Genomic DNA, 15,462 nt, shown 5'->3' on the forward strand with positions numbered 1-15,462 from the left:
TGATGGGCGTTGTAGTTCAGGTGCACAGTGTTTTGTTTTTCTTTTAATTGCAACGAATTATAAAAGTATGGTGATAAATGTGTAAAATTATATAATGTATTCAGATTTAAGTATTTAAATATTATAAAATAGTGTAAACAAATTGTGGCCATCTTTAGCGATTATTTTTGACTACTGTGGTGTCATGTGACCTGACTCAGGACTGTGGATATGAGCCGGAAAATCGGGTCTTTGTACGTCATCCGTTGTGGTGGCAAGTTAGGAGCGGCAAAGGTGTCGCGAGTGCAAGCATGGACACCATGCGAAGCAACAACGTGAACGTGTGTGGGTGTGAGACAAACAGTGTACAAATCGCACTGATTATTATTTGTACAGATTGAATTTATTTGTGAACGTAAAAACGCATGGCCACAAAGTTAAAGTGTTTCTTTTGAATAAATAAGTTTCAACCTGAACGTGTATAGTTCATTTCACTGCTGTTCAAAAGTTAGCCAATATCTGACTCAATAATAGGGGTGCAAATACAACCGTTTACTACCAACCCCCTTTGCAGATGAGCCACGCGAAAAAAAAAAAAAAATAGGTAGCGAACGAGCCCGAGTTTAGTTGCAATTGGGGGCTCATCTGGGATTACTACTCCATAGTATTTTGGAATCGGATATCCGTCTGATGTTAGGCTTTTGAACAGTCAGTGTGGGGGCTCTGAGCTAAATCGGTGCATTAGCAGTAGCAGAGTGTTTGTGCTGGACAAGATACGCGCCGCCCCTTTGTTACACTGATATAAGGCCACCATGATTGTGAGGCAGTGATTTGCATAGCCTGATGAGTCGACCACATGTTGGCATGGGTAAAAACAGTCATCTGTGCTGTGTTCACGTGTTGCCGCGGGTAAAACAGTCGGCCGTGCCGTGACAACGTGTTGCTGCGGAAACAAACCGTCGTCCGTGCCATGTCCATGTGTTGCTACGGGTAAAGCAGTCGAAGCTGTATCCACGTGCTGCCGATGATCAACGCCATCATCCGTGCCAACGACCGACACGACTACATGCTGCCAGGGGCCTATGCAACGTGTTCTCGCTCCTGATCGAGTTTGCTGCATGTCCACACTGCCGATTATGATTCATTGCATAGCTGTGCTGTGGAGCTCACTGCAGATGTCGTATCACATGAGGATATAAAAGATAAGTACAGCCAGAAGCTACATTGCAAAATTGTGTCCTTTCATTAGCCATGGCCGATGAGACGTGTGAATCTCAAAGTGAAGGCGAATCAGTGGATGTTAGGAGTAACTGCAGTAGCCCTAGCATGCCAAAAGAAATATGTTGGATACCAGGAAGTGACCTGAGTACATTTTTTGTAAAACTTACTAGTAAATTCGGAGAAATAGATTCAAAAATAGGGAATATAAAAACTGTAATAGTTGGAGAAATGGATTCGAAAATAGGGGATACGGAATTGAGGCTTAGTGATAAAATAAAGACAGTGAGTGAAAAATTTGACCTGCTAGATCTCAAATTCACTCAAATTACAGATAAAGTCAAAAACACAGTTAAAATTGTTGAGGAAATTATTGAGAGAGTTGATGAGGTTGAAAGAGGACTAGTAGCCAAGGTGGACACTGTGCAAAGTAATCTTGCGGGGCAGATTCAGGTACAGGAACAGAAATGCACATTATTTCAAAAACAAACAGAGGTAGACATTGAATCCATTAAGATAGGAGTGCTGGATTGCCATAAAGGGATTACTGACAATAAGAAGGAATTAGAAGGGGAAATAAATGTCTTGAGGGAAACAGTTAATATTGTGGCAGCAGGGAATGGAAATTTATTGTTGGGATATCCTATGGGGCGTGGATTTCAGTCAAAACGTTTTAGTGGGGAGAATAAATACAATGCAGTTGACTTTCTAGCTGCGTGTAAGGATAACTTTGTGACAGGGGTGAGTGAGCAGGCAAAAATTAAATATGTTAAGAGGCAGTTGGAAGGAGGAGCTCAAACCTGGGCAAACCAAAATGATGATAAATTTTGTGATTTTAAAACCTTTGAAAACCTGTTCTTGAACAAATAATGGGGCCAGGCAAAACAATTAAGGTTGCAAAACGATTTTATGAATGGACCCAGTTACAAGAGTGGAAAGGAAAGTATGAGAGAGTTCTGTGTTAGAGAACTGAATAAATTAAATCATCTGCATAGGCCACTGGGTGTATTAACAGAAATATCTGCACTAAAGAGAAGATTACCAGAGCAGAGATCGGAGAAGCAGGTCACAAAGGTATAACAGAAATTTTGGGGGGAGAAGAGACAATTTTGATCAGATGAGGAGTAATAGAGAAGGTATGAGAATAGGAATGCCAGATGCAAATGGACAGGGTAGGCAATCAAAAAACTAATTGATGCCTCACTTAAGGTCTGCAGGGGGGCTGGTAATTATGTGAACAGGGCCAGACAAGGACATGATGGGATGAGTAATAAAGTCAACAAGGAAAATAGGGAAATTGGGATATGTCATATGGATGATGTCTTAGAAAATGAAAATCTATGGGGAGGTTCAACAATTATAGAAATACAGTTAAAAGTATAAGAGGAAAAAAGGGAACAAGGCTAATATCAGCAATGAACAGTGTGAGTTTAACATTGATGACATGTTTAAAAGGGAAGAGAAATTGCAAGCAGAGGAGGACAACACTGGCTTGTGAGCAGCAAAATTCATTGGAAGATCAGAGACAGAGGTAGTTTCATCAAAAGGGGGAACAGAAGTGGATATGGAATTAAGGGGCAATGTTCACAATAATAATGGATGTGATGAATGGGTATAGATGTCTATTGGAAATAGTATGGAGAATTGTGGAAAAGGTGAGGAGAGGATTATTCAGTGTGATGTAGAGGCTAATATGAGTGGTGTATTTGACAATGTGGAAAATCCTGGTAAATTACCTACTGGTAATGTTACTGTGCTTGTGGGTGCAGGTGTTAACTGTGGTAGTGATAATGACTTCAATGTGGATATGGAAATGTGTAATGATATGGAGAATGTTGCTGCAGGTTGCCCAGAAGATAAAATTGAAACCTATGTTTTCTTAACTGATGATGCATGCCTGAAAGATGTTAATTGTGGATGGTTAGGAAAGGAGGAGGCTGATTATGATTTGAGTGATTGGGTGTCCTATGCCAAGTTACATAAAGCTTTGATGCCTGAAGAATGGGTAAAATAAAATTTAAAATTGCCAAAAAATTAGCAGAATTGTGAAGAAGAGAATGTTGAGTTTGCTATCAAGGATCTGTTTGAAGGGAATACTGATGTATGTTTTGGAGAAGGACCTAAAGGTATTTACATTATGCAAGAGGAAAGCAGGAGTGAAGTAGAAAGAGATTTACTACTGGAATCAGGGCTGAACAGAGTAGAAATAGAGGTGATACAGCCAATAATTGATATCAATGTGGGAGGAGTTACGGATATAGCATTATTAGACTCTGGCTCAAGTTTATCTGCAGTCTCTGAATCTTTCTAGCAGCAAATTAAAGGTTTAGGATTAATAGAATTACCAGTTACAGGAGTCAAAATTAAGACAGCAACTGAGACATGTAACAAGCCCATCAGCAGAGAAGTATTACAGGAATTTAATAGTAATGAGTATTGTTTTGATATTAGTTGCTATGTAGTGAAGGGTTTGCCATTGAATGTAATTTTGGGTATGGACTTCTTGTACTAGTATGACTGCAGCATTTTTGTAAAGGACAGAGTGGTGGAATTTGATGCTGGTGGAAACAGACGAAGAATAAAATTTAAAGGGGAATTAAAAGGAGGTGAGACAATGACTCATTTACAAAGGATAGATGAGGTAGGTGATGAAATGTGCACTGAACAGCAGATATATGACAAAGTAAATGAAATGTGACATTTAAATGAGGAACAAAAGGTGAAGCTTACAGATTTATTGTGTAAAAATAAGCATGTGTTCTCTGACAGACCTGGAAAAGTTAAAAATTTCAGTTATGTTTTGAAGGTATTGCCACATGAAGTAATAAGGGCCAAACCTTATCCTATAGCAATAGCTAATAGAGAGGCAGTAAGGGCAAGGATACAGATGATGTTGAAGTGGGGCATACTGGAAATGGGGAGGAGTGAGTATTGTAATCCAATAATAGTGGTGAAAAAGAGGGATGATTCTATAAGTATAGTATTGGATGCAAGAAAGATAAATAAAATAATAGTCAAAGAAAATGATCAGCCAGAGAACATGGATGAGCTATTGCAAAAATTTTATAATGTTAAAATTCTGTCAAGTGTTGATTTGACTTCAGGGTTCTGTCAGGTGCAATTGGCTGAAGAGAGCAGAAAGTACACTGCTTTCTTATTTGAGGGCAGGACCTATATTTTTACAGTTGTGCCATTTGGTTTATCAATACCTGTAGCAGTTTTTGTAAGGGCTTTAAGTCATGTGTTGGGTGATGAACTAATGAGAAAATTGACAGTGTATGTAGACACATTTTGATTACGAGCACTGTCAGCTGTTGGAGGATGTATTCAAGGCTATATCTAAAGGGGGAATGACCCTTAAGTTAAGTAAGTGTGAATTTTTTCAAGCAACATTACTATTTCTCGGACATCAGTTAACTACTGATGGCATTCTGCCCAATAAAGAATCAAGGCTATTGTTGACTGCAAGGTGCCAACAAACAGGAAACAATTGAAATCATTTATAGGACTATGTTCATTCTACAGGAAGTACATAAGTGATTATAGCCTGAATTCACCTAACTTATGTAGACTATTAAAGAAAAGTGTAACCTGGTGCTGGACATCTGAGTGTGACAGGGAATTTAAAGCCATCAAGAATAGCTTAAAAAATAGCAAAATTTTGTTCTATCCAGATTTGTCTTTGCCTTTCTGTATTGGGGCAGACAGCTCAGATTATGGGATAGGGGCAGTGCTATTTCAGGAGAGGGTAGTAGATGGGTAGACTGAGCACAGAACAATCGCTTTTGCAAGCAGAATGCTGTCCAAACAACAGAGAAGGAACTTTTAGCCATAGTTTTTGGATTTCAGAAGTTCAGGATATATGTGGAAGGTAGGAACATGATTGTTTACACAGACCATAAGGCTCTGAGCTATTTGCAATAATGTAAACTGTTAAATAATAGACTCATGAGATGGGCCATGTTTCTGCAGCAGTTTAACTATGCGATAAGATATGTTAAAGGCACAGACAATAATGTGGCTGATGCCTTATCAAGGTTACCTTTCATTGGAGAACATGAAGGGAATGGAGACAAGAAACAACCACAGATACTGTATATGAAAGGAGTGGGTGGAGAGAAGGAAATCAGATCCATCTGTAAGGACATGAGGAGACTTCAGAATGGGGACCAAACCTTGAAGTTTATCAAAACAAACTTTGGAAGTAAAGAATATGAAAAATTAGCTAAATATTATAAAATTTATAAGGGTATTTTATTTAGACGAAGAAATTTGGACAAAGAGAAGTGGAAGGTATGTTTTCCAGATGAGCATGTGGAAAAATTAATCAATTACATCCACCTTAGCCATGGGCATTATGGGGCTCAGAAATGTTTGGAAATACTGCAGGACTATGTTAGTTTTAACATCATGGCCAGGAGAGTAAAGAGACAGTTGGCTTCTTGTGACAAGTGTCAAAAAGTGAAGTATAATACTATTGCAGTACAAGGAGAGATGCAGAATATTGTTCCTAAAAGAAACGGTGAACTGCTGGCTATTGATTTATTTGGGAGGCTGCCAACAGGTCAAGGGGGTGTAAAGTATGTTCTTTTAGCTGTTGATGTATTCTCAAAGTTTGTAAGGCTGCATCCACTGAAAAAGGCCACTAGCCAGAATATAATTAACAAGCTAGAGAAAGATTACTTTGTGAATGTTATAAAACCAGAGAATGTTCTGTCTGATAATGGAGCATAATTTTTATCTAGCATGTGGGGGGAGTTTATGCAAAGATCTGGGATAAAGTATATAAGGATTTCAGTGTATCACCCTGTGGGAAACCCGGCTAAGAGGTATATGAGGGAGCTGGGTAGGCTATGTAGGACATATTCCAGTAAAAAGCATAGTACTTGGGCAGAATACATAACTGTGTTTGAGGATCTTATGAACACAGTGAAGAGTTGTGCGACAGGATTCTCACCCTATGAACTCATGAAAGGTATCAAGCCAGACAAACTAATAGCAGAATACATAGATTTTCCTCCATCTCAAGGCTTGACATGTCAAGAGAAGATGCAGATGGCCAGACAGAAAATGTTAAAGAAAGGACATGAGAGACAGAGAAGGCATGGAGAAAGGTATAAAACAACAAAGTTCAAAGAGGGAGATAAGATGCTGGTGAGGAACAAGAAAAAATCCAGTGACATTGATGGCGAAATCAAAAAGTTAATTGAATTATACCATGGACACTTTGAGATAATGGGTTGCCCACACCCTAATGCATATAGGTTGGTATATCCAGCATCCAAAAAGCCATTTGGACTGAGAAATGTAACGGAGTTAAAAAAATATGTGGTGAAAGAATAAAGGGTAAGGAAGTGAGATTCTCATGTATACTATTGTCTAGTTAAAAAGGAAAAAAAAGAAAGTGTGTTATGACTATTATAGGCAGCTATAAAAAAAATTATTGGGGGCTATGTATATGTGTATTTATAATTGGAGTATTATTTGTGTTACTGTATATGTTGCAATGCCATTGTTGGTGGTCAACAAACTTCATTATACTGTGTGTATTTGCAATAAGGGAATCTGTTGTCCAATGGATTTGTGCAACTGGTGTGGGTGTGATAGCAGCCTTGTTGAAAGAGTCATATGGGAACTGAAACCTACTGTATATATAGTCCCCCTATTTCTGTATAAATGTGTGGAGAATATAGGAGGGAGGAAATCTGCAAATAGATTGTCTAAAAATAGTTGAGATTTTATTAAAATTTCTAATGTATCTGTGGCATCTGGAGTTGATACTGGTGTGTGGGGGTAGGATTGTTGCTGGGACAGTCATGTAGGGCACTCACGAAATATGCAAATTCTAGAGGCATATGGGAAATAACTAACTTGTTATTTGTAAGATGTTCATGAGGGAAGTGAGGGAAAGAACACTAATGGCTAAGTGGATGCTTGTAAAAAATTTTATGACCTTGGTGAGTTTGTTTGCCATTTATGATTGAATCTAGTTAGCCATGGAAATGGAATAAAAGAATGGGTTTCAAGATATTGCCAAATGTTATGTGAAAATTGATATAGGAATTCAAAAAAAATTGAGCTTATTCATGTACAGTGATGTAGCTGTATGGGCGCTTAAAAAATACAAGAATCTGCATCTGGGAATGAACTCTCTTGGTGTGGGGGGTAGAAATGTCTGAGCTCCTGATTTGGGAACATTTGAAGGGTGAAACAGAATATATTTAACTATGCCATGTTTGTGTTTGATTTGTGTGTATGTTTGTCGTTTGTTACAGGCAGGGTTTGGATAGCCTAACTCCTGGGAAATGTGGGTCTGCATGTCTAGGCAAGATTTATGAGGATTTGATTAAATTTTGATAGGATGGCTTGGCTAACAAGAGGAAGCACAGTGCTGCTGGCTGACAAGTTTGGAAAGCCTGCATTCCAATGCATAAAGCTGTGGACACAAGGATCTGGTTACAACAACCTCGTGCAACTACAGAAACAACTGTGCAAAAAGTGAAAGTGTTGATGTGCAATGAGTGTGCAACCTACATATAGACTAACATTGGCATTTATATACGCTAATGTAAATTTTTTTGCATTTTGCCAGCCCAGTACATCTAAGCATGTGTTCTCATGTTATGTACTGACTGTCAAAACTCCATTGCTATCTTACATGGGTCCTTATCCTGTGTTGGTGTAATGGCAAGCTCACTATGGTGTCCTTGAAACATGTCCAACTGACCTGCCTACTTCAAGAAGACAATGTTTTAGGCTGGGTCACTATCATCTCTTGCTGCCTACAACGGACGATGCAGCTTCTGCCGAGACTATACCATCACCAGGCCGAACTCCATAGGGCTCTCAACCAGCCTCTCTGATTTGATCAACAATCCACTCTAAGGCTGGCAGAGTTGTATATCACAAATATCCACTCATTCTATGAGCTCTGCTCTGGGAAGACTGGGGGAGGGGGGCAGGGGGCTGTGTGAAAACACAATTAGTTGGAAACTATTGTTTTTAGTCTGTTTCTCTTCCTAACTGGTGGAGTGGGATGCTTCATTTGAGATTGTGTCGTGTATGTCTCAGTGAGTATTAATAAAGGGTGTGGCTTCAATATCAACCAGTATTTACTATACTTGTGGATCAATGATTCCCACAATTTCGTTTTTCATCTGAAACAATAGCTCATGAAGTATCTATTGTATCAAGCATACTACCTTCAGATTGTGAAGTAGCAAAATCTTAAGAACAATTTAAGTCTAGAAACAGGCAGTCATAATTATTCAATGTGATTGCTTCAAGTAAGATAACTCAAATATTATCGGAACTTAGACATCATTTGAATAAATGAGAGTCATTTTCACTGTTTAATCCAGGTGTTAGCAGAAAATGAGCAGATATAAATCTTGTGTAAAATACTTTTCAATTTTTGTAAATTAATTTTTAATTGTCTTATGATTTAAAAAAAAAAAAAAGAAAAAGGAAAAAAAAAGAAAAGAGAAAAGAAAAGAAAAGAAAAGAAAAGAAAAGAAAAGAAAAGAAAAGAAAAGAAAAGGAATTACAGCCCATAGAGAGAGTTGGTGCCATTTTTGAAATGTAAATGTCAAACAGACTTGCACCTACAATTAGAAAAACCTTAATATATGTTGTGTTTTTATCAGTTTGCTTCAGGTTTCTTTTCCTTATGTTTATGAATTTAACGAACTATTACAGATTTGTATGTGTAATGGTAAGTAAAAGCAGATTATGCATACCATGCAACTACTGTTGAAATTCTGTTTGTCCAGCACAAGTCTGTTACCTTGGTCTGTATCTTATATTGTTTCCACCAATAGGCTTATCTTTCTGAGCCTATTACCACCATTTGGAGAGAAGAAACATTTGCAAAGCTACACAGGAAATAAAAGGAGTCCATTCATATTCACACAATTAAATATGTTTGTCATTTCATATTGAGGTTCTATTTCACTTGATTTCTCATGAGTAAATTTAAATATTTCAGCAAATGTGAGTGGTTAAAAGTTCTTTATTTACACATAGACATAGTTAATGCACATCATTTCAGTGTAAGAAAAAGATAAACAATGTACACGGAGATAATATGATTAACTTAGATAATATTAGACAACATTCATGAAAATATATTTTAAAGTAAGTGATTGTACTGAATTGTCAAAGCATTCTTTGTAGAAGACATGTAATGAGATTATAAACATGCTGCAACAATGTTTGTTTAAAGCAGGCAAATATAATTGGTTTGCCATGTGTTTGCCCTTTGTGGTAAACTGATTGTAGATGAGACACAAAAATCTGCTCATAGTATCTTAAATGTAATCAGTAAAGAACAGAGCAAAAGCAAACATTTCTCACTTTTACAAATCTCAGAACTGGTAGCAACATAGTGTGTAACAATTCTTTAGTTTTAGTTATCCTCTCTTGACATCTTGGGAAAAAAACTCACGTATCAGAACTGGAGAGCATATGTTTTGCCTCATTTTTTCTTCTCTTAGCTTTGTTAAGTACATGTGTCTTTTACGATCTGGCAAGGGCCAACATAAAAATCTGTATCAGGGGTCCTTTTTATTTTTTACCATGTTGTTTTCAATGTGAATAGTGTCATATACATTTTGATACTTGTGCTGTTTTCGAATGCAATACTTGAGTATAACAACTAATGACCTGTTCTGTTTCTAAGTTGCTCATAAGTTATTGAATTAGAATGGAACATTAAAAAATGAAATTAAATAAAGATTATTTATAAAATAGCCAAGATAAAGCAACAGAAGGCACTATATATAATGTCTCTATTGTATGTGGCTTTATAGATTTAATTTCTAGTTTAATTTTCCTGAAAAGTCATTTGCAAACCAGGCCATTACTTTTTATAATTTAAAGAACTTAACGAATAAAATCTTGCTGAATTTATTATTCATAGTCAATAATGCTTCAGGTTTAGGTGGTTTCTGTTAGTGCTTGTACAAAAATTGGAATGTGACATATTGCACTGTTTCATGTACTGCCCATAGAAAAAGAAAATATTTTAATAGTAATCACACATACAAACCCTAAATTGTTTCCATTATCCATGATATGTATAAAACAAGAATAAATTGGCATATATATTTAGTTCATCTTTTCACATGCACTGTTCATATAAGCAGTGTATGTGGTAGATACATACATTTCACATTTTACTGTTTATAAATGTTTTATTTGCATTGACAGTTCTTCAAAATAAAAAAAAAATTATGTGTTATAAAATGCACTGCCTTACTTACCATTTTTCATTAATCTATCACAAACTGGGTGAATCATATGAACTTAAAGCAGGAAAAGGTCACTGTTGCTAGGAACTAACTGTAAGACAATGCTAATGTAATAATATGTGCATAGTTCATTATTAAAACACACAGCTTTAAACAATTTTAAGCAGTTATACATTCATCAGCACTGTTCTACTAGCATTTGGCTAAATGCATATTTTGTTGGAGGAGAATTATGTAAGATTATGGAGATATTCCAGAATTTTAACAACTGAACACACACAGATATAATTTATTAGATTCTCTGGTTCTTACAACTACAAATTTATCTAAAACCATCAAGATTATTTTCATACTATCACTTTCTACATTTTGTCACAAGATCCATGTTCATCTGAATATACTTTCAGGCATGGATGTATTTGTAGCTACAGTATTTTTCAATAAATCCAAATATAGCAGCACAGCAGAAATAAGTTTGTTGCAAACTGAGCCACATAGATGCTATTTTGACATATTGTATTACAATACAACTGGACTGTATATTTCAGAGATATGGATTGACATACAACATGTTATATTGTGATCATAGTTTCATTACTTTAGCAAACAAAATCGAACTATGCAGTGCAATGTGAACAGTGTTAAAGGGGGTAAACATAAATTAGAATGTCTTGTGAGAAATCGATGATCAAATAAAAAATACAGTACTGGTAACATGATTATAATGAATTCAGATGGGCATATGCAATGGAGAAAAAATATTTTATATTTGTGATTAAAGTGTCAATAAGTTATTTCCTGTGGGAAACATAATTTGTTTTGGTTTCAATCAATATAATATCACAGTTTCAAATTTATAATATCTTCCATTATCTTTCATTAAGAAAACAAATTCTTGTTCTAATACTAATGTGCACAGTACTTAGACCTTAATTGATTGATTCCCTGGATCCTTTCTGTCAGTCACTTTGTACATAAATTGTAGCATTTTCTCATGTATGTAAAACTGAATTATTCTACGGATAAGTAAAAAATATTATTACTATGCTACAGTAATAATCAGGTTATCTTTAAATCTTAATGGCTTGTAAACAAAACCGAGCTGATTCTTAAGGGTTATAGTGATTGCACCAATTGTCAATGATTTAGAAAATATTCCTAAAGGCTATTATTTGTACCAATATTCTATTTATAAATGGTTGTCAGTCTTCCATTTTTGCATTATATCTTCCATGCATTTGTATAAAGTTTTCAGTTATTTGTAGCGTGGTTATTCTTTTAGAATCTTAGAAATGAAAAGGAAAGCTAACCAGTGAATTAAAACATATACAAATTGACCCTATATTACTGATATGGGAAAATGTAACACAGCCTATGTAAATTGCATTGTTTATATGTTAGTTTCTTGACAGCAGTACCAGGGGTAACAAACACTGTTTACAGAAAGTATAGAGACTTACTCTGGCCCTTTCTATGATTATAAAAATCGACACTTACAACATTCATGTTGTACATAAATGGGAAAGTATATTTCATTGAAGCAATGAAAAAATATTGTATCTCAGATGGTGTGATCTTCATTGTTTCGCAGCATTTTGCATTTCAGATGCTTTTATGAAATATGTCAAAAAGTCAATAGGCAGTGGGAAAACAATTGTAGAATTCTTCTCAGCAGAAATTGTATTCAAAGTCTGAAAAATAATTTGAAAAGAGTTAGCAAAGTGCACTCAAAAAATATTATTAGAGGAAAAACTATTTCATGATAAAGAGGAACAATAACATTAAAACAGACGACAAGTAGAGGGATTAACACAAAAGGACGAAGACTTCAAAGCGGAGAATAGGTTACAAACACAACATTCAATGAATAATTACTGAAGAAGAATGTCTTCTTCAAATAGAATCTAGGTTAAAACTCACACTCACATGTCATTTTATTTCATTTATTCATGCACATACAATGATATTTGATATTGATGCCATCAAACAAGGATTCAGTATGACATAATATAGAATATACAATGAAGTAAAAATTGTTGAGGCATATCTTTTCACAGTCCTATTAAGTAAAATTGAACATTATAAGGCACAGAACAGAAAGACCATTAACATTGGTTTCATAACAAAAGAACAAATGCAAAAAGAATATATAATTTATGATGTTTCAGTTAAGTTCACAATCTGCAGAATAGTTCCTAAACTGATTGTGAGCTAGTGGTTCTTAGTTGAGTGGTAGGCTTGAACCAGACACTGCAAAGTTTCTATGACTTTGTGGTGGCTATCGACCAAGCTCTTTGTGGCAGTCTGTGGGCATATGTGAAAGTGTACACACATGCACAGAGAATCAAGAATATATATAACTGTATATGTGTGCTTCTGAGTAATAAAATAGTGCTTATTAGATTTGGTATAGTGTGCATCATTGAATTCGGCAATCCTACATCACTAAAACCAATACTGGTGACCCCAAGTTTTGTTCCTGAGTGCTACAATGAACTCTCCTACCGTCGAGATGACAATGGATTGCTTGCTGCCTGCTACATCGCACATGTGCCAACTAAGTTTTCCAATGGGTGCTTCAGCATGGTTTTCCAATTATCCACACCCTGTTCACAATAGTTTGATGCAGTTCCTGAACATGCTGACAGTGCTTCTACATTCCCACAGTCACATTTGCCGGCATCAGGTATGAACAATAACTTTCCATTACTGTACATGAGTCAGCAGTCATGCGGCAGTGTTCCTTACCAACAGAACATTTTTTGTGCACAAAACTTTGACTGCGAACGTTTTATGATGAATATGAACTTTCCACATGTTCTGAGTGCTCAACAACAGCCAACACAATGTGCTCAAACCCCAGTGACTATGTTTACGGGTTTCCCAAGTGCCAGTGTGAACTTTCCACCTGAATCAGTGGCGGTACAAATTGAGCCGAACGTTCAAGATAGGAAATTTCATGTTTATCCCTGAACTCCGTATTTTTCACTAGTCTCCCCTACCCCCACACCACCAGCGTCCACTTTATGAGTGTTTCTGATGACACACGCTATTCCTGCTGCATCTACCATGTGTGTTGCACAAACATTAGGTGATTTTTACAATTTTAATGCACATGTTGGGGAGGGGCCCGGAAACTATACTCCGTCGTTCTCCGCACATCAGTCAACTACGGTCGACTCTACCACACTGGTCCATTCTATGCCTGCTGGCGTTACTCTGTTAAATGCCAGATTTGTTGATTTCATGACCAAGGTCGAGCCAGTCACGCCTACTGTGCCGCATGCCACTGACAGTGTCGTAAGCTGGTACACTGCTACTGCACCCGAGCCAATTAGGCTGCAGAACTATGGACAGGGAGTGACAGTTTCTGATAAACAGTTATGTCAAGACTTCCCCATCCATTGGCCAATGCTACCCCTTCACAAGGACCACCCACGCACATGGTTTGCCTTGGTTGACCACAATTCAACGACAATTCGAAGTTCCTTTGCTTACTATGTCACCTCCATGATGAACTGGACCTGATCTGCAATATTGTGGCTTCGCCCCTCACTAAGGACAAATATGTGTTCGCCTGATGCACTATTCTTGAGTGACTATCCACATTGACAGAGGAAGCTATCTGCCTCATCAGTCACGAGCCCATGGGTTCCAAATCCACGTCGCAGCTCTGGCATCATCTCTGCACCATGATAGACACACATCACATGCCAGACATTACACTTTGGTCCATCTCGTTGCTCAGACTTCCTCCGTAAGTTCAAATTCAACTTCTCCATGTGACTTCAGCCCCACTAGACGCCAAACTGAAGATTGCAGACCAGGTTTACAACATTCAGCCCGCCCCACATACCCCCACAGGTGGCCCTCAGGCCTCAGGGGTTGGCACACCTGCGTGGCAGCTTCCATCATGGGGTTTACAGTGCACATGACTCACTCCACACACGTGGGCCAACCCAATGCCTCCTGGCAGCTGCTACCATAACTCCTCTCCTACCAGCACTACTGCAACACTGCCGTCAGAGGAACCTACAAACATGACCCCTTCCACTGCCACTTCAACCTCAGCCAGCACAACGGACAATGCCACGTGCCATTCCAGTTGGTGTTGGCTTTGGCGACGTGGCTAAGAAATGTTGTTCTCCGTGCACGTTCCCAAACTAATAACGTGACCCAACTCAGGCACTACAGTGCACGTTGCACCACACAGACACCTATCACTTAATGCTTCTTCACCTCATGTGCCTGGATGCTTGTACGTGAAAGATGCAGTGTCTTCGCTTTCATTTCTAGTCGACATGGGGGCCAAGGTTAGCGTGATACCTCTGTCCGCAGGTATTAAATTTGAGCATCAGCCTTGCCCCCCACTTTGAGCCACCAATAAGACCCTGATCCAATATCATGGAATAACAAATTTAAGCCTTAAACTGCAGGACATTAATACCCCCTTACAATGGACTTTCATTATCGTGGAGGTGGATGAACCCATGCTCGGGGTAGATTTTCTCTTAGCCCACGTACTGTCACCCAACCTACAACGAGATACAATAACCTTTAACTCAATAGACCATACCACTGGTTCCATATCTCTTCCCTCTCATCTGAGAGCTCCACTCTATTGTGTGAGCTAGCTGAAACTGCTGTTGCAGTGCTCTCTCTTAGATCGCACAACGACAAACTTCAGGACAGCAATGAAGCCCTCCACTTACGTATCGCCACCGTGCAAACTAAGCTCACTGACGCTCGTAAGCTGGTCACCCAGCTGTCACACACAGCCACGCCCCCAACCCCTGCACCACTTCCTCACACCTGCCGCCGACGCATCGTGACATTTCTACTGCCGGACAGAAGCTGTGCCCGTGATGCTACCAAGTACTCCACCAAGCTCTACAACAAGGACTACCAGTGGATCACCGCCACTGCTGCTGACCTGTTGGCCTGGGACACAAAAGTGTGTGCATTACAGCTTTGTCACAGTGCATCGGATGCGGGTCCATCATCCCATCAGTGT

General features: G+C 38.0%; 1 protein-coding gene across 3 annotated transcripts in view; it reads right to left on the reverse strand.

The window, feature by feature from the left end:
- Positions 1 to 9,254: 9,254 nt before the first annotated feature.
- LOC126259963 (band 7 protein AGAP004871) overlaps positions 9,255 to 15,462 on the reverse strand; it is a 570,890-nt gene continuing 564,682 nt past the window's right edge. For all 3 annotated transcript variants that reach the window (XM_049957076.1, XM_049957075.1, XM_049957077.1), the window contains one exon: positions 9,255 to 12,139. In XM_049957076.1, the coding sequence (XP_049813033.1) occupies positions 12,026 to 12,139 (114 nt within the window). In that variant the 3' untranslated portion in view covers positions 9,255 to 12,025. The remainder of the gene's footprint in view (positions 12,140 to 15,462) is intronic.

This window comes from Schistocerca nitens, chromosome 5, assembly GCF_023898315.1.
Source record: "Schistocerca nitens isolate TAMUIC-IGC-003100 chromosome 5, iqSchNite1.1, whole genome shotgun sequence".
In the NCBI taxonomy this organism is placed as follows: Eukaryota; Metazoa; Arthropoda; class Insecta; order Orthoptera; family Acrididae; genus Schistocerca; species Schistocerca nitens.